At 46.0% G+C, this 19,613-nt stretch overlaps 1 protein-coding gene and 1 non-coding gene across 4 annotated transcripts in view; both read left to right on the plus strand.

The window, feature by feature from the left end:
* PRPF39 (pre-mRNA processing factor 39) overlaps positions 1–19,613 on the plus strand; it is a 271,712-nt gene that overhangs the window by 160,870 nt on the left and 91,229 nt on the right. For all 3 annotated transcript variants that reach the window (XM_033951797.1, XM_033951798.1, XM_033951799.1), the window contains exons 9-10: positions 167–293; positions 443–711. In XM_033951797.1, the coding sequence (XP_033807688.1) occupies positions 167–293; positions 443–711 (396 nt within the window). The remainder of the gene's footprint in view (positions 1–166; positions 294–442; positions 712–19,613) is intronic.
* LOC117364392 lies at positions 772–861 on the plus strand. The gene has a single exon (XR_004540239.1). It is a non-coding gene; the product is annotated as a small nucleolar RNA SNORD127 (small nucleolar RNA).

A 19,613-nucleotide genomic window follows, 5' to 3' on the forward strand; every position in this document is an offset into this window, starting at 1 on the left:
GCATAAGCCAACTTCGTTGCCTCTCTTCGTCCTTCCTTACAGAAACTAGTCTAGTGGTTCAATAAAGGTGCTGAATGGGTTTAAAAAAGATATTTTTTATTGTTCAGTCATCTATTTGATTTCTGAAAATAAACTAATTCATTTAATATTCTGTTTCTCTATTTAGTATGCCAAGTACATGGAGAGCCACAGTGTTGAAGGGGTGCGACATGTTTATCGTAGGGCTTGTACAATTCACCTTCCTAAGAAGCCAATGGCTCACTTGCTTTGGGCTGCCTTTGAAGAACAACAGGGTAGGAACCAGATTAAATGTATTTTTGTTCTATGTGTGATGTGGTTATTATTGAGGAAGAATTTCTCAAATTGGTGTGTTTGAAAGGAAGGAAACAATATTAGTGTAAAACTGCAAGAAATGTTGTGTTAACTATTTAATGTTTTTAAGGTAATATTAATGAAGCAAGGAGAGTCTTGAAGATATTGGAAGAGAGAGTGGAAGGGTTGGCAATGATTCGTTTACGAAGAGTTAGCTTAGAACGGCGGCATGGAAACCTGATAGAAGCTGAAAGCTTGCTTGAGGATGCAGTAAAAAAAGCAAAATCCAGTAGTGAAGCATCATTTTATGCTATCAAACTCGCTCGTCATCTTTTTAAAGTACAGAAGAATCTTCCAAAAGCAAGAAAAGTGCTATTAGAAGCAATTGAGAGAGAAAAGGTATGTGATATGTTGGGATTTTCCCTTCACTTTCTCAAAGTTTTCTGTTTAGCTACTAACTGGCAACAGTGATGACAGGTATTAAATCTGTATGTAATGCACAGTATTTAACTGTATGTAGACATCAGTCCCTCTAAACTGATGTTGCCAGTGCATGTCCTTTAATAACTTTGTAATACAATTTTGCATCAGTATTACATTTATTTTGTTCACCTTGGTGAACTATCATTGAGACCTATGCAATAAAATTCATACTAAGTTAATGGTTTAGTTTGCGCATTAAAGATGTCAATTGTGTCACAGTCTAAGAAAAGGTACCAAGTCTTAGTGTATGCTTACTTGAGAAACAAGATAATGGTGTCAGTTGGGTTCTATTTATATCTAAAAATTGTTTTTAATTAAAACGGTATATTCCTGGCAAACGAAATGATAGAAAAATGTGGTTTGTTGCATTTAAGTCAGCATCTTCTTGATTACTTAGCCAGCTGAATAACTCAATTTCTAAGACTTAAGTCACTTTTCTTGGATTATGACACAATTAATGAATGTCAGTATGATTACAAATGTCTCTTCTTACTATACTTGGAAGCCTGAAAATACATTGGCCAAACAGTGTGAGCATATTACCAATTCAAAATGAGTGTGAACGTGCTCAATTTTCTTTTTTACCTGGCTATGCCTGCTCACTTCAAAGAATTTACAAATAAGCTTGGCAAATGGAAGACATTTTCAGTGCCAAGAAAATAAACAGAAGGAGTAGAGCCCAATCAATAACAGATCTTCAGTTTCTGCCAAAACCAAATCTGTGACCAAAATTGGCCTGTTGGGTTTCAGCTGAAGATGAAAACAAAACTGGACTAGAGAGTTGCGCGGGGACAGAAATCCCACCCATCCCTGCGAGGAATCCCTCCATCCCCGCGAGGAATCCCTTCCGTCCCCGCCCGTCCCTATAAACTTCAGAAATAGTTATTTCATTTAATTATGCTACTGAATTAAAGGCTCTGGTAGAAACCCATTTATAAATAAGCAAAAAGACTTTATTAATTTGGAAATATTAATTGGGAAGAATACATACTTTGTAAACAGGTTTCTACCAGAGCCTCTAATGTTTATAAATTTTTATCAACACAACTAATATACTACTTTATCCTGAAGCAAAAAAAAAAGAAATAGAATTTTTTTCCTACTTTTGTTGCCTGGTTTCTGCTTTCCTCATGTTCTCATTCAATTCCTTCCATCTACTATCTCTCTTCTCTCTGCGTCTTCCATTTGCTCTGTTACTGTGCCTCTCCCTTTCTCCCCCCCATCCAAATTGGTCTGGCACCCATCTTCTTCCCCATTTCCTTTCAGCGTCCTTCTCACCCTATCTTCCCCTTGTCCTGTCAACGTCCTTCTCCCCCCTTTGTCTTCCACATGTGCTTTCAGTGTCCTTCTCCCCCCTCTGTCTTCCCCATGTGCTTTCAGTGTCCTTCTCCCCCCTCTGTCTTCCCCATGTCCTTTCAGTGTGCTTCTCCCCCCCCTCTGTCTTCCCCATGTCCTTTCAGTGTCCTTCTCCCCCCCTCTGTCTTCCCCATGTCCTTTCAGCGTCCTTCTCCCCCCATCTTCCCCATGTCCTTTCAGTGTCCTTCTCCCCCCTCAGTTTTACCCATTTCCCTTAAGCGTCTTTTCCTCTCCACTCCACCTTTCCTCCCTTTCTCTCTCCCTGCCCCTTACCTTCCTGGCGCTTCCCCGCCCACCCGACAACAGAACAGGCCCGGTCCGACAAACCTCCCTGCCCTGTAGCCACGAATCTAAATTACCTTCTTACAGCAGCTGGAGTATTGAAGCTGCTGTAAGAAGGTAATTTAGATTCGCGGCTGCAGGGAGGTTTGTCAGACCGGGCCTGTTGTCGGTCGGTTGGGGGAAGCGCCACAAAGGTAAGGGGACCTGGCTGGCTGTGCACTCCCCCCCCCAAGGTTGCGCCCGGGGCGGACCGCCCTCCCGCCCCCACTTGGTACACCACTGCCTTTCCCTACCTGCCCTGCCGCAGCACACAGCCGACCGTAAGTCTTCCCAATGTCAGCGCTGACGTCGGAGGAAGGGAGGGCTTTGCTTAAGCCATCCCTCCGACGTCAGCGCTGACATCGTGGAAGACTTCCGATCGGCTGTGTGCTGCGGCAGGGAGGTAGGGAGAAGACGAGCCTCGTGAGTACATCCAACCCCGCAGGAACCCCGCGCACCCTAGGGGGCGTCCCCATGGTATCATCGCATCCCTAGGGGGCGTCCCCACAGAATCCCCGTGACCCGAAGGGGGAACCCACGGGATCCCCGCGGGTCTCGTGGGATTCCCGTCGTCCCCGTTGCCGTGCAGCTCTCTAAACTGGACCCACCTGACCAAAAAGTGTCCTCTCCCGAACTGACCTGCTAGTAGCAGCCCCCTCTCGATCCACATTCCACCCCTACAACAGCCCCTTCTTGAGCTACTGTTCAGAGAATTGGATAGAGGATGTACGCTAGATGTGTATTTAGATTTTAGCAAAGCCTTTGACAGTGTTTCACAGGACATCTAATAAACTGAGTGCCCTCGGGATGGGTCCCTAAGTGACGGGCTGGATCAAGAACTGGTGCGTGGAAGGCGACAGAGGGTAATGATCAATGGAGAGCACTCTGAGGAAAGGGATGTTATCAGTGGTGTGTGCCTCAAGGTTCTGTTCTTGGGCCTGTTCTTTTTAACATTTTTATAAACGATATTGCTGAAGGGTTGTCGGGTAAGATTTGCCTCTTTGCGGATGATACGAAAATCTGCAATAGAATAAACCCCTGGATGGTGTGAATAACATGAAGGAAAGATCTGGCGAAGTTTGAAGAATGGTCTGAAATTTGGCAGCTAAAATTTAATGCTTACAAATGCAAGGTCATGCATTTGGGCTGCAAAAACCCGAAGGAACAGTATAGATTAGGGAGTGAAGAGCTTATGTGCATGACAGAAAAGCAAGACTTGGATATGATTGTATGTGATGATCTTAAGGTGGCCAAACAAGTTGAAAAGGTGACGGCGAAAGCTAGAAGGATGCTAGGTTGCATAGAGAGAGGTATGGCTAGTAGGAAAAAGGAGGTATTGATGCCCCTGTATAAGACTTTGGTGAGACCTCATTTAGAATATTGTGTACAATTCTGGAGGCCGCACCTTCAAAAAGATATAAAAAGGATAGAGTTGGTCCAGAGGAAGGCTACTAAAATGGTATGTGGTCTTTATCATAAGGCATATGGAGACAGACTTAAAGATCTCAATCTGTATACTTTGGAGCAGTATTCTTCAACCACTGGTCTGTGGACCGGTACCGGTCCGCAGAAATTTTCTGCCTGTCCACAGGGCCAGCAAGTCCATTGGGCAGAAGACAGTGTTCTTCAGCCACTGGTCCACGGTGCGATCAACACCGTGTCTTCGGGCCGGCTCCCTGAGTCCAGCAGTGCACAAAGCCATAGGAAAAGGCTCCTACGCGTGTCCTGCACCTGAACCAGAAGCCTTTTCTCTGACGTTGCAACATCAGAGGGAAGGCTTCCAGATGAGGTGCGGGATGCGTGCGAGGAGCCGCTGCCCACAGCTTTGTGCACTGCAGCACTCAGGGAGCCGGCCTGAAGACACCGAGTTGATCGTATTGTGGTTCGGCCTGAAGATAACACTGGGGGGCAGGCCAGAAGGCAAGGCACAGCATGGAGGGAGAGACACAACAATGGTAGGGGGAATGCTTTTATTTTTTAATTTAGTGATTGATTTACATCTGCTGTCTGTTCAGGAAGAAATGCATTTGTTTCTTTTCCTCTGGGGTTGTACTGCTTGCAGAGTCTTGAATCTTAGGGTTTGTTTGTAAATATTAGTACTTTTAGTTTTTGGTCCTGCATTTGCATGGGGATATCTGTTTTCTGGTAGGAAAGAATGTTGAAACGCATACAGTGTGCTTTGTGTATTTTAATTTTGTGGTTGACCATTATGTGTTGTTAATACGATTATATTGTGTGTGTGTGTATATATATATATATATGAAAAATGAATAGAAAAAATGGAGTTACCATTAGTACTATTATGGGAGCGGGGTCGGGGCGGAGATTGGGTGGAGATGGGCACGACTTAGCCCAGTATTCTTCAACTGCCAGTCCGCAGACTGGTGCCAGTCCACAAAATAATTATTTTATTTCTGCCGGTCCATAAGTGTCAAAAGGTTGAAGAACACTGCATTGGAGGAAAGGCGGGAGAGGGGAGATATGAAAGAGACGTTTAAATACCTACGTAATATAAATGCGCATGAGTCGAGTCTCTTTAATTTGAAAGGAAACTCTGCAACGAGAGGACATAGGATGAAGTTAAGAGGTGATAGGCTCCGGAGTAATCTAAAGGAAATACTTTTTTTTACGGATAAGGTGGTAGACACATGGAACAGTCTCCTAGAAGAGGTGGTAGAGACAGGCACTGTGTCTGCATTCATAAGGGCCTGGGATAGACACATGAGATCTCTCGGAGAGAGAAAGAGATAATGGTTACTGCGGATGGGCAGACTAGGTGGGCCATTTGGCCTTTTATCTGCTATCTTTTTTCTATGGTTGGTGGGAAGTGGGTGCAGGGACAGTCCCCATTCACTCTTGCACATGGCTGGTTTTTCCTTCAAAATGGCTTCCAAGACTGCTGCAGGAGGTCCCAGCCAGTCATATTGAGAGTGCTCCTTCTGTTGCTTATTCCGATCTCAATATGGCTGCTGAGACTATGGCAGTTTCAGGAGACTTCAACTGGAATTCCTAGAAGCTATTTTGAAGCAGAAGCAACATCTGTCAGAAACGAGTGGTTTTTGTTCCTTCCCCTGAAGAAGCCACTAGGCAACCAGGGTTTTTTAAGGTAGTCCCAGGAACGATCTGTGGTAGGGGGAGAGTGTTGGTTTGTAAAGTATGTTGGTGTCTTCCCTCAGATCCTTTACTCTTGCCAATCTTTCTGACTCCTCTGTTCCATGTTCTATGTTGAGAGGGGCTTGCTGGCTAGTCACTAGGACCACTAGGATCCTTGTCTTTGTGGCTAACAAGGCGGTGCAACTGAGGCCCCCCCATACACACACATGCATGCAGACACACACTTCTATTTATGATCAAAATCTATGAATGTTGCAGTACATATTAGCCAGACTAATAACAGCAAAGACTTAGAGATTCCATTTTATGTGCCACTATAAATTATGAGCTTTATATGTTGTGGGGTGTGGAGAAATGCTTGAAGAACCACATTGTCTGTTTTGTTTAGGATGGTGCATTTGTGATCCATGTATGAAGTTTGTGTTGACCATGTTTTGTCTTAAGAAAATGTTAGTAAAATGTATTCATGCTACTGGTACAACTTTGTATTGTTCTCTAAAGACAAGCAAGATACCAAGTTCTCAGAACATGAGTGATGTCACCAAAAGAGCCTGCATGGGAAAGTTTCCCCAGCTGAGTACATACTTAGAAACCTTTGAGTCATTTCAGTGCTCATGTATGCCATTTCCTGCCTGCTCATTCTGTCTTTTCACGTAGCTGGTTGGATGCACATCACCAGAGCTACTCTTGAGATTTTTTTTTTTTTGTTTGGAGAGAATCTGCTTAGAGATGAAGTGTAGGAGGCTGCTACCCTTATCAAGTAGCACAATTAATACTTCTTTCCATGCCTACTTCCATCCCAGGACAAAGGAAGTTTTATCAATCTCATAGTCTTAGATATCCTTCCTTCTGCTCTTCCCAGTCAAGACAAGGAATCTTGCTCTTGACAGACAGCAGAGGGCCCAGAAGATCCAACCGGTGCCACAGCCAAAATCATAAATGGGGTTTTGACTACTTCCATGAGAACATAACCAGTGTCCCAGTATCTATGATGGACAGGCTACCAGTAAGAGAGGGATGCAGTTTTTTGCAAATCCTTGACTACTTAGACCCTCCAATCCAATACATTTCTGAAGATTATTCACCTAGGATGTTTGCATCTGATAGCAACACTACCAAATTATATATAGCAGCTACCTTTGCAGTTCAGTGCGGTTAACAGCTAAGAGATGCTAACCATATGTAATATGATCATAACAAATTAATCAAAATATTTACTAAACAAGTGGGTTTTCAGCGATTTTCTAAAGACTAGGTAAGAAGTTGATATTGATATATAAGTACTAGTTTGTACCACATAGCTGCCAAATATGCTAAAGTTTTACTAAGAAATCATTTGTAAACATCTCTTTACAGATGGAAAATCAAAAAGTCATATCACACGCAAGTGCTTTCTAGTAGCAAAATTGAAGAAATCTAAAAGATAACTGGATAAAAGTTCATTGTAGTCAAGCTCTCAGCATCGGAAAAAAATTAACAAAGAGCTCTCCTTAGATACAAACAAACCCCTTCTGTAGCGCCTGGTAGATCGGTATAGTCCTTACGAATGGATTATATACCTCACTGCTACCAGCAGGTGGAGACTGAGAACAAACTTGTTTATTAGGATAGACCAGTGATTCCCAACCCTGTCCTGGAGGAACACCAGGCCAATCGGGTTTTCAGGCTAGCCCTAATGAATATGCATGAGAGAGATTTGCATATGATGGAAGTGATAGGCATGCAAATTTGCTTCATGCATATTCATTAGGGCTAGCCTGAAAACCCAATTGGCCTGGTGTTCCTCCAGGACAGGGTTGGGAACCACTGGGATAGACTACTCCCGTGCAATCCAGTCTATCACAGTCTCCAGCAGCAGGTGGAAAGACTAATTTGGCTCCCCTCTTAGTATTGTTGGAATTTGTTTTGGACTCCTGGGTTCTCCTTTTGTGCTGGACAGAACTTGAATGGGTCCTGTTTGGGGATCCATCTGATCTTGGGGGTGTTAAACCTGGCGAGTCTCGTGCTGGGTCCTTCTCCCCCCCCCCCCACCTTCCTCCACCTCCCAAAAGTTTTGTAGAGGTGCCTCAGCCAGCAGCCTGGCCTCCATGGTTGATCAGCCTTCCAGCTTTGAGAGCCGTGGAGTCTGTTCTGAGTTTAAAAAAAAAATCCTGAGGCTGTGCTGGTTTAAAAGGCTATTTTCCCTTTAAAACTTCCTTTTTTACTGTTTTTTTTTCAAGTAACCGGCACTTTTTTGCAGCTAGGGCGGTTTTCAGCACAATGAGCACTTTTAAAGGGAAAAAATGCTCATTGTGCTCCAGACGTGAGGTACTCGCAGTTGGCCTGTGCAAGCGTTGTGCAGGCCGGAGCAGTAGGGGAGCCTTGTTGGTAGCGGATGCCGGCGGCCAGGGCACCCCGCTGCATGTACCTCGCGAGTCGGCTTTGGATCGTGGGGAAGCCTGAGCTTCCCTTGACACCCACGCGGAGGGTTCCCCAGCTGCTAACAGTCAGGGTGCAAAGGATTCCCTTACTGCCAGAGTGGTTGGGGATTCCCTTTTCGTGTCAGTCGGTTCTTCGGCATCAGCGTCAGGAAAGTCCCAGGCTTTCAGATGCGGCCGGCCACAGGAGCTCCGATTTTGGTGGTTTCAGGTCCAATTTCAGCGGGAACCTCCTCCTTCATCTCTGTGTCCTCAGGTGACCTTCCCCCTGTGTTGGAATTGCAGGGGCAATGTATTGCTGGGTCCCTGCTGTGGCAGGGAGTCCCTTGGGGTCACTAGGGGTTTTTCCCCCTGAGTTCATGTTGGCACTCTGTAAAGCTTATGTGCTGGCAGCTGGAGGGGACCAGTGCTATTTAACTTATTTATAAATGATCTAGAAATTGGAACAATGAGTGAGGTGATTAAATTTGTAGATGACACTAAACTGTTCAAAATTGTTGAAATGCATGCGGATTGTGAAAAATTGCAGGTGGACCTTAGGAAATTGGAAAACTGGGCATCCAAATGGCAGATGAAATTTAATGTGGACAAATGCAAAGTGATGCACATTGGGAAGAATAACCTGAATCACAGTTACCGGATGCTATGGTCCACTTTGGATTAGCGCCCAAGTAAAGGATCTGGGTATCATTGTAGACAATACGATGAAACCTTCCGCCCAGGGATTCAAGACAAAGTTAAACAAGTTCCTGCTAAACCGGAACGTACGCAGGTAGAGCTAGTCTTAGTTAGGGCACTGGTCTTTGACCTAGGGGTCGCCGCGTGAGCGGACTGCAGGGCACGATGGGCCACTGGTCTGACCCAGCAGCAGCAATTCTTATGTACGGCGGTGGCCAAAAAAGCAAACAGGATGCTGTGAATTATTAAAAAAGGGATGGTTAACAAGACTAAGAATGTCATAATGCCCCTTTTTCACTCCATGGTGCAACCTCACCTGGAGGTATTGCGTTCAATTCTGGTCTCCTTATCTCAAGAAAGATATAGTAGTGCCAGAAAAGGTTCAAAGAAGAGTGACCAAGATGGTAAAGAGGATGGAACTCCTCTTGTATGAGGAAAGATTAAAACGGTTAAGGCTCTTCAGCTTGGAAAAGAGACGGCTGAGGGGAGATATGATTGAAGTCTACAAAATCCTGAGTGGAGTAGAATGGGTATAAGTGGATCGATTTTTCACTCCGACAAAAATTTTAAAAAAACTAGGGGACACTCGATGAAGTTACAGGGAAATACTTTTAAAACCAATAGGAGGAAATATTTTTTCACTCAGAGAATGCCAGAGGATGTGGTAAGAGCGGATAGCGTAGCTGGTTTTAAGAAAGGTTTGGACAAGTTCCTGGAGGAAACTTGCTGTACTTCTTCGAGGGAATAAACAGCCAGATGGATAAGGGGGAATCCATAGACATCATTTACCTTGACTTCCAAAAAGCCTTTGACAAGGTACCTCACGAACGGCTACTAAAAAAGCTGTGGAACCACGGGGTGCAAGGGGATATCTACCGATGGATCAAACACTGGTTGGCAGGCAGGAAACAGAGGGTTGGAGTAAAGGGCCAATACTCAGACTGGCAATGGGTCACGAGCGGAGTTCCACAGGGGTCGGTGCTGGGACCTCTATTGTTCAATATATTTATTGACGATCTGGAGACGGGGACAAAATGTGAGGTTATCAAATTTGCTGATGACACCAAACTCTGCAGCAGGGTTAGGAACACGGAAGACTGTGAAAACCTGCAAAGGGACCTAACGAGACTGGAAGAATGGGCAAAAAAGTGGCAAATGAGTTTTAACGTAGAGAAATGCAAGGTCATGCATGTAGGGAAAAAGAACCCGATGTTCAGCTACAAAATGGGGGGAACACGGCTAGGGGTGAGTAACCTTGAAAGGGATCTGGGGGTGATGGTCGACACATCACTGAAACCATCGGCGCAGTGTGCGACAGCCTCAAAGAAAGCAAACAGAATGCTGGGCATCATCAAAAAGGGTATCACAACCAGGACGAAGGAAGTCATCATGCCGCTGTATCGCGCAATGGTGTGCCCACACCTGGAGTACTGTGTTCAATACTGGTCGCCGTACCTCAAAAAGGACATGGCGGTACTCGAGGGAGTGCAGAGGAGGGCGACTAAACTGATAAAAGGTATGGAAAATTTCTCATACGCTGACAGGTTAAAAACGCTGGGGCTGTTCTCTCTGGAGAAGAGGAGACTTAGAGGGGACATGATAGAAACCTTCAAAATCCTAAAGGGCATAGAGAAAGTGAATAAGAACAGATTCTTCAAACTGTGGGGAGCCACAAGCACTAGGGGTCACTCGGAGAAATTGAAAGGGGATAGGTTTAGAACAAATGCTAGGAAGTTCTTTTTTACCCAGAGGGTGGTGGACACATGGAACAAGCTTCCGGAGGAGGTGATAAGCCAGAACTCTGTACAGGGGTTCAAGGAAGGTTTGGATAGGTTCCTGGAGGATAAGGGGATAGAGGGGTACAGATAGAACTGGAGGTAGGTTATAGAAGTGGTCAGAAACCACTTCACAGGTCGCGGACCTGATGGGCCGCTGCGGGAGCGGACCACTGGGCAGGATGGACCTCTGGTCTGACCCAGTGGAGGCAACTTCTTATGTTCTAAAAGTCCATAGTCTGTTATTGAGAAAGATATATGGGGGAAGCCACTGCTTGCCCTGTATTGCTACACTTTAGGTTTTAGCCAGGTACTAGTGACCTGGATTGACTATCATGAGAATGGGCTACTGGGCTTGATGGACCATTGGTCTGACCCAGTAAGGCTATTCTTATGTCCACCCCCAGGGTCTCAGGGGGGAGGGGGTTGCCTTCGATGTCTTCTCCGGTTCAGCCCCATACAGCGGCGGTTTTGCTCCCCCCCCTTCTCCTCTCTCGTCCAAGCGGCCGAGGGTCTCTTGAGATGAGGATATTTGTCCAGAGGAGCAAGATGTTATTGATGAGGACCTGGACCTTTGGGGAGATTTCCAGGATCCTCTTGGGAGGATGGATTTCGCCAGCAGGGGTGTTCGAGTACCCCTCTGCTGGCGAAGATCCACCTATGGGGCACATTTTTCAGTGGGACAAGCTTCAGGAGCTAATTCTTCTGGTCTGCTCGGTTTTACACTTTGAGGTCACTCTGTCAGAGCCCCCTTATACGGTGGATCACTTTCTTAAGGGGATTTGCTCTGCTTCCCGCTCTTTTCCTATGCATCAGGATATTCGGGATATTATGCTCGCACAGTGGCAGGTGCCAGAAGCGCCTTTTCGTTTTGCGCCTTCCATGGCCCACCTGTACCCCATTTCTGAAGGGGATAGGGACACTCTGAAGTCGCCGATGGTGGACCCGGTGGTCTCGGCCATCTCTAAGCGGCATGCCTTGCCTGTTGACGGCAGTGCAGCATTGAAGGAACCTGAGGAGCATAAGTTGGCGTCCCTCCTTAAACAGAGTTTTGATGTAATAGCTCTGGCAGTCCAGACAACGATGTGTAGCGGGTTGGTGGCTCAGGCGTGTTTTCGCTGGGCCGAGCACATGCTTGACAGTAAATCTGAAGATTGGAAATTGGTAAAGCATGAAGTTGCCAAAATTGAATTGGGTGCTTCTTATCTTTCAGATGCCATGTATGACCTCTTGTGAGCTTCTACCAAGTCGTTGGCTTTTGGAGTGGCAAAACACCATACCTTGTGGTTTCGTGCTTGGTCGGCGGATATGGTGTCCAAAGCTAATTTGACAAAGTTTCCCTTTAAGGGGTCTTTCTTGTTTGGTGAGAACTTGGACAAGTTGATTCAGACTTTAACCGATTCTAAAGTGCCTCGTTTGCCTGAAGATAGGCTGCTGGCTTGGTGTGGTGCTGCACGTGGGCGTGATTTCTGCCGCTTCTGCCCTGGTCAAGGAGCCGCCTCTTTTCAGTCTCCGGGGCTCTCTAGAAGCAGGTTCTTCCAGCGCATGCAGTGCTTTTGTGGAGCCCGCTGAGGTGCGGGTAGCAACCCCGCCGGGTCCCCTGCCGCCCATCCTGCCCAATGACTTCTTGTCAGCGCCCGTCGTGGTTACAGTGGGCGCCCAGCTGTGAGATTTTTATCCGAAGTGGGCAGAGATCGCGTCCGATCAGTGGGTTCTGGAGGTGATTTGGGACGGCTATGCTCTGGAGTTCGCCCGTTCCTTACCAGATCATTTTTTCACTTCTCCCTCGCATGTGGTGTGGAAGCAGCAGGCTTTTTGCCATACCCTGCAAAGATTGTTAGATCTACACGCGGTGGTTCTGGTTCCCCCTCAGAAGTGGGGCACAGGTTGATACTCGATTTACTTTGTGGTGCCAAAGAAAGAAGGGACTTTTCGGCCCATCCTAGATTTGAAGGGGGTCAACAGGGCTCTTCACGTGCCATCCTTCCGCATGAAAACTCTGCAGTCTGATTCTGGCGGTTCAGCCAGGGGAGTTTCTGACCTCTCTAGGTCTGACAGAGGCCTACTTGCATATTCGTATTCGGGCCTCCCATCATTGCTTCTTCCGCTTTGTGATCTTGGGGCAACACTATCAGTTCTGTACGCTTCCTTTTGGTCTGGCCACGGCTCCGCTGACATTTACAAAGGTGATGGTTGTTGTAGCGGCGTTGCGAAAAGAGAGCATTCTGGTTCATCCCTATCTTGGCAACCGGTTGATTCGAGCGAAGTCATTCCAGGAGAGCACCCAGGTCACGGCTTGGGTGGTGGAGTTTCTGCAGTCACTGGGATGGGTCGTCAACCTTTCCAAGAGCTGCTTGTCTCTATCTCAGCGCCTGGAGTATCTAGGAGTTCTGTTCAACACCTCTTTGGGGAAGATCTTCCTTCCGGAGACCTGGGTAAGCAAATTGCAATCTCAGATTTGCCTGTTTATGGCATCTTGATGTCCTTGGGCGCAGGATTTCCTTCAAGTCTTGGGGTCGATGGTGGCTTCCCTCGATGTAGTGAGGTGGGCTTGGGCCCACATGCATCCTCTTCAGTATGCTCATCTTCGGTGGTGATTGCCTCAGAGGCACAGTCTGGATCATCCTGTTCCGCTTCAGGGCTTGGCTCATTGCAGTCTTCGTTGGTGGCTCCAGATCTTGTGCAAGGGGCGAGTCTGGACCTGCCGCAGTGGACGGTGTTGTTCACAGATGCCAGTCTTCTCGGTTGGGGAGCTCAGTGTCTAGATCACTCAGCTCAGGGCACCTGGTCCACGGAGGAGGCTTCCTGGTTGATAAATGTCTAAGAGACCAGAGCCATACATCTGGCATTGTTAGCCTTCCAGTCCTTTCTGTTGTGCAAGTCAGTCAGGGTTCTTTCAGACAATGCCACGGCAGTGACCTATGTCAATCATCAGGGGGGCACCGGGAGAACTTTGGTGGCATAGGAGGCAGCTCTGCTCATGCTCTGGGCAAAGTCTCATCTTCATAGCCGGAGTGGAGAATGTTCAAGCGGACTTCCTCAGTCGTCACATGCTAGATCCCGGAGAGTGATGTCTAAGCCCTGTGGCTACTCAGTCGATAGTGCAGTCTTGGAGTCAGCCCCTCATGGACCTGATGGCCACAAGTTTCAATGCCAAAACACCCTGCTGCTTCAGTCGTCACAGAGATGGTCAAGCCGAGGGACTGGATGCTCTGGTTCAACCATGGCCAATGGAGGGGCTGGTGTATGGGCTCCCTCCGTGGCCATTAGTGGGCAGAGTTCTTCTCCGCATAGTTTGACATCCAGGCCTTGTGGTTCTGGTGGCTCCGGATTACCCAGGCGACCGTGGTACGCGGATCTGGTGAGGCATCAGGTGGCGGATCCCCTTCCTCTCTCGGACGACCTTGTGACTCAGGGTCCCATTCCAATGTTCAATCCAGGTTCCTTCTGTCTTATGGCTTGGCTCTTGAAAAGGATCGCCTAGGTAACAAGGAGTATTCAGATAAAGTGATCTCAACTCTCTTGGAGTCCCTCTCGGGTTTATGTGAGGGTTTGACGTATATTTGAGCAGTGGTGTGCTGCGCATGGAATAGTTTCTTTTCGCACTTCCCTGCCTACCATCTTAGAGTTCTTTCAGGATGGCCTGGACAGGGGACTGACTTGGTCTTCTCTCTGGGTTCAACTTGCGGCCTTGTCTGCCTTTCATGGGTTGTTGAAAGGTCAGCATTTGACTTCCATTCCTGATGTGATTCGCTTCTTGCTGGCGGCCAAATTGCTCAAGCCTCCCGTGCGACCCTCTGTTCCATCTTGGAATCTGAATATGGTTCTGTTTGTTCTAGTGTGCCCACCTTTTCAGCCGTTGGGTGACTGCTCTTTGTAGGACCTTACTCTTAAAGGGGTCTTCTTGGTGGCCATTACTTATGTTAGACGTATTTCTGAGCTTCAGGCTTTCTCTGGTAGGGCTTCCTTCCTGGAGTTTTCTAGGAAGTGGGTTGTCCTGTTGGCCTGTTCCTTCTTTTCTGCCAAAGGTAATTTCTCCTTTTCATGTCAATCAGGCAGTGGTCCTCCCGGTGTTGGGTAGCTGGGAGGGATCTTCTGAGAGGAGACAGTTGCGCCAGTTAGATGATATTCGGGTCCTTCGCTCTAGGAGATCAGGAAGACGGATAATCTCTTTGTTCTTCTAGCAGGTACTTGTAAAGGGGATGGCGCTTCCAAGGTTACTATTGCGTGCTGGATCAAGGAGACTATTGCTTTCACTTATCTTCTGAAGAAAAAGCCTGTTCCAGAATTTCTCAAGGGTCATTGTACTTGGGGTCAGGCAGCTTCTTGGGCTGAGTCTTCTCTAGTGCCTCCAGTGGATATTTGCAAGACTGCAGTTTGGTCAGACATTATCATGCAGATGTTCAGATGCATCGGGACGCGGTGTTCGGTGAGCGTGTTCTGGTGTCAGCCCTTCGGGGCTCCCACCCTTGATGGGTACTGCTTTGGTGCATCCCATTCGTAAAGAGTATACCGGTCTACCAGACGCTACAGAAGGAGAAATTAGGTTCTTACCTGCTCATTTTCTTTCTGTTAGCCTGTAGACCGGTATAGTTCCCTACCTTATCTGTCTTTGTGTGGTGCTTGCGGGTTTTTGTTTTGCTCACGTGCAGATTTTGGTTTTCTATGGGTTCTAGTATTTTTCTAAGGCCAGGGAGAATTAAGAACAGCGGCTATGGCTTAGATGGTGAGCTGTGGGGATATTTTCTATATATGTTCCAACAGTTGTTTACAAGTGTTTGTTGTTTTTACACTCCTGTTCGGAGTATGTTTTTACTATTTCCTAGGTTCTGCTCGGCTATTCGGTAGACTGGATTGCTAGGGAGGTGTCTATCCTAATATACAAGTTTGTTCTCATTCTCCACCTGCTGGTAGCAGTGAGGTGTATAACCCATTCGTAAGGATTACACTAGTGTACAGGCTAACAGAAAGAAAATTATCAGTTAAGAACCTAATTTCTCCTCTGTTGTCTAGGGGTAAGAAGGCAGGGAGTTTACTCTGTATTGTCTGGTTACAAAGGAGATTGTTGAGAGAATAACTATAGTTTCTTTGAACTTATCTGATGGTGTTTTCTCAACTAATACTGGCTTCCAGGAAAGATTCTATTAGACGGTATTATACATTTAAATGGAGATGGTTTACTGTCTGGTGTGACTGAAATGCCTTAGATCATTCTTTTCCTATCCACACAGAGTTGTTTGAAGAGCTTCTACATCAGGGCTAATCAAATGTTTTGAGTTGAGGTCCAGAAATTTCTGCTGTCTGTTGCACATTATGTTTCAGGGTGTTATAGGGCACCATTGCTCCTAAGGTAGTTGGGGGCCTGAGGGGGTGATGTATGCACATTTCCCAAAGCTGATACATTTCAATTAACAAATTCAGAAACAAAAACATTTTATCCTAGGACAGTGGTCGGGAAACCGCGGCTTGCAAGCCGCTTGCGGCTCTTTAGCAACTTGAGTGCAGCCCAGCTTCTCCCTCCCTCCCTTCTGTGCCTCACTCCGGCAGGTAATTTTCTGGTCGGCTCCCTAAAACTCATCCAAAATAGCTAGCTCCCTTGCTGCAGTCATCCACGGCTGGTGTTGGTTCCCCGTGCGCGATCCATGGCCATATCAGAAGCGTTCCCTCTGACGTCATGACGTCAGAGAGAAGGCTTCCGAATCAGCCGTGAATCGCGCACGAGGAGCCGACGACGCCTGCAGCAAGGGAGCCAGCTATTTTGGATGAGTTAGATTCTAACCAAGATGACCAAGGCTTAAAGATCCTTCTGACTGAGTAGGAAAAGTAATTTCCATGTGAGATGCTTTGGCAATTAGGGCTCCATCAGCACTAAGGATGGCTTTTTGAGAGTAGAGATAATGGTTTTGGCCTTGCATGTAACACCAGAAAGAGAAAGGGAGAAATGGTAGACCTGGGGGAGGGAGGCAGGCAGGGGGAGAGATGGGGTGGGAGGCAGTTGGGAAGAGAAAGGGAGAGAAGTTGGATCTGGGGATGGAAGGGAGGTAGGGAGAAGTTTTAGGCTTGTGGCCATTTCATTGTTCAGCCTCAAGGGGGGGGAGGGAAAAAGAAAAACAGAAAATAGAGGGAGCAAAATGTTGGACCATGGGGATATAGGAGGAGAGATGGATCCATGGGAGGGCAGGAGGGAAGAGAGCTGGGATAAGAAAGGGGATGGAAAGAAAGGGGACAGGGAGTTATAGCCTGACCAGTGGAGAGAGAGAGGGGGATTCTGAAAGTGGTGAGCCAAGTGGTGAGTACAGTGGTAGAAATGTGGTAATGGGGAGTAGACAGCAGGAAATAGGAGGCTGGGAAAGGAGATGGGAAAGCTAGGGATTGAGAGAAGATGGAGAATTGAGAGGTAGCTGAACATTTAAAAGGGGTGAAAAAGAAGGCAAGATTTGAGTGGACAGAGGCAAAAAAGAAAAAGTTAAGAAAGCTGAAAGGGAAAAATCAATATGTTGGAGACAAGCATAAGGAGGAAATGGAACAAGAGAGGAGAAAAAAATGAACAGCAGACACTGGAAAGAGAATTAGTTGAAGATAGACAAAAAGCAGAAAGAGAAACTGGGACCAAGATGATCGAAAAACAAAATATCTAGACAACAAGGTAGAAAAAAATTGTTTTATTTTGAATTTATTAACTGGAATATGTTAGCTTTGGGATATGTGCGTCACAATTATTTTTGTATTCAGTGGCATAGTCATATATAGCTGATTTAGGGGAGGGACTGGAGTCCCAAATTAGTAGATGGGCACTAAAGTTTCTCCCCACCTGAGTGCAATTTACAAATACATAAGCTATTGGGAATTCCCAAGCCCTGCCACTTGAAGACATCTTCCTTCAGCCTGGAAACCAAAAATATCCAAGCTTTGCAGCCAATGGCAATATCCTCAAGCTGCCACTGATTTCATGCATGCATGAAAGACAAGGTGGGGGGACAGGGAGGAGGGAAGGCAGCAGCTCTGCAATATTGCTGCCAGCTGCAGAACTTGGGAAGTTGGAGGTGAGGAGGTGGCCGTCAGTTGGTGAGGCTTGGGGATCCCTACTAGCTACAGCAGGGGAGATGTTCAGTAATATTTACTCTGACTGAACAATCCTTCACGTGTGCTGCTGACAGCTGATGCAGCATCCCCGCACTAATAAGGCCATTGTTCACATGAAATGTGTGTTTTGACATATTTTTATTTTAATGTAAAAAAAAAAAATTTGTAAATAAGATTATTATGATGATGATATCTGGTTTTATTTAATATTAGTAGCTAGTTTAAACCAACTCCTAAAAACATGGTCCTTGAAATAAATTTGGCTCTTAAAAGAAATCTTAATCGTTGTACTGCTGATCTTTGGTTCTTTTGACTGAGTTTGCCTACCAGTGTCCTAGGACTAGCAGGCAGTATATTCTCACATATGGGTGACATCATCCATGGAGTCTTGTATAGAAAGTGTACTGTCACTTTAAATCTTTTTAAGGTCTCAAGACTGGCCAAACCATGCATACGTCAGTGCCTTCCTATTGGACATCAGCTCTCAGGACCATCAGATCTCAGTTTTCTGCGAAATTGAGAAACTGCGTTCTTTAGGAGTCGGTCCAAATAGCACAGCAAACTCGATTTTTGTGCCTTCCTGGGTCCTTGTTTCTTCATTATTATGCGTTATTTTCTTTTTTCTTTCATCCTTGGTCTATTACTCTTTACCCTCCCTTTTGTCTTTCCCCTTTTTGTTTATTCTCTCTAAGAAAGAATTGTAACTTTTCCCTCCTTTCCTCCCTGACTCATGTTTGTTATATTTGTAAGTCTGACGCTATTTTGTTGGTTTTTACAACTATGTTTTTTAGAAAGTTGTACATCGCTTAGCAAATTGAATAAGCGATTCATCAAATATCAATAAAAACTTGAAATTTGATTTTCATTTTGCCGTTTTTCATTTTTTGGGTCTTTGGCCCCTTTCAAGTCTGATTTTAAGCCAGTTGCTTTGAGCCTTTTCGGGTATAACTATATTTGACCTCCATGGTCCATTGAGTCATTCAGTCTTGCGTCAGTGTTTTATTTCCTCCATGTTAAAACCTTCTAGTGGCTATAAGCGGTGCACTTGGTACAGCAGAGCCATATCAGTTAATGATCCACATAATTTGTGTCTTCAGTACCTTAGCCTTACTATCCAGACTTTTATCAGCACTACTGCACTCTTCAGAAAAGATCATTGAAGGCTTGACAGCTCAAATGCGAAAAGTTTTTTTTGCATTAACATCAGGTGCATCAAGGATTTCCACCATCTCCAACGCAGAGCCTCAGAGACCATCATCTGCATCGAAGTCGGCACTGATATCGACAACATCACCGCTGCCACCATTGAGAACATCACGTGCAAAGATTAAGAAGCCTCTCCATCTAGGCACACATCGGTGTCATCTCAAACATCAACAATATTGATGCATTGTCAGCATCGGTTCACAGAAACATGCTCACCATCTTTGCAAGTAGTGTCTTCTTGAAGGCATGCCTCTTCATCAAGGTCCCCAATGCCTAGACACCCTATGGCACCTACTTGTACGAATGACATCCACAATGCCAGTGCCCTCTCTTTAAGAGCACATAAGAGCTTGTACAAAGAGAGTTGGCTGCCATGCTGCAAACTCAGGCAACTCAAGACCCTGCTGTGACAAAACTGGTACCAGCCCAGTCCAAGCATTGCTCTACAGTCATCAAGAACCCAGTCCCATACTACCTATCGGCACTGTTTGAGGTCGAGGAGAGAATCGTCATCCAGGTGTTGAAGTTCTTCCACTCTTTCCACATCGGGTCGATGTCACAGAACATCCAGAAGTATTTCTCGACATTCTCCTCGGCGCCATAGTTGATTCTCCTCTACCCTTCAACACCACCTGTCTCAACATTCACTGTCTCCCAGACTGAGCATTGAGAGATACGACTCTGATGTTTCCAATCATTCCTCCTCTGCATGTCCAGAGCTCTCAGCTGAGGAATCATATGAGATATCTTCAGAGGTGAAGGAAGCGATCAGAGACAAGAAAACTTTGTTTAAAGACTGGAAAAGGTCAAAAACGGACAAAAACTGGAATAAGTACTAAACTAAACTAAACCTTAAGTTTATATACCG

This window comes from Geotrypetes seraphini, chromosome 7, assembly GCF_902459505.1.
Source record: "Geotrypetes seraphini chromosome 7, aGeoSer1.1, whole genome shotgun sequence".
Lineage (NCBI taxonomy): Eukaryota > Metazoa > Chordata > Amphibia > Gymnophiona > Dermophiidae > Geotrypetes > Geotrypetes seraphini.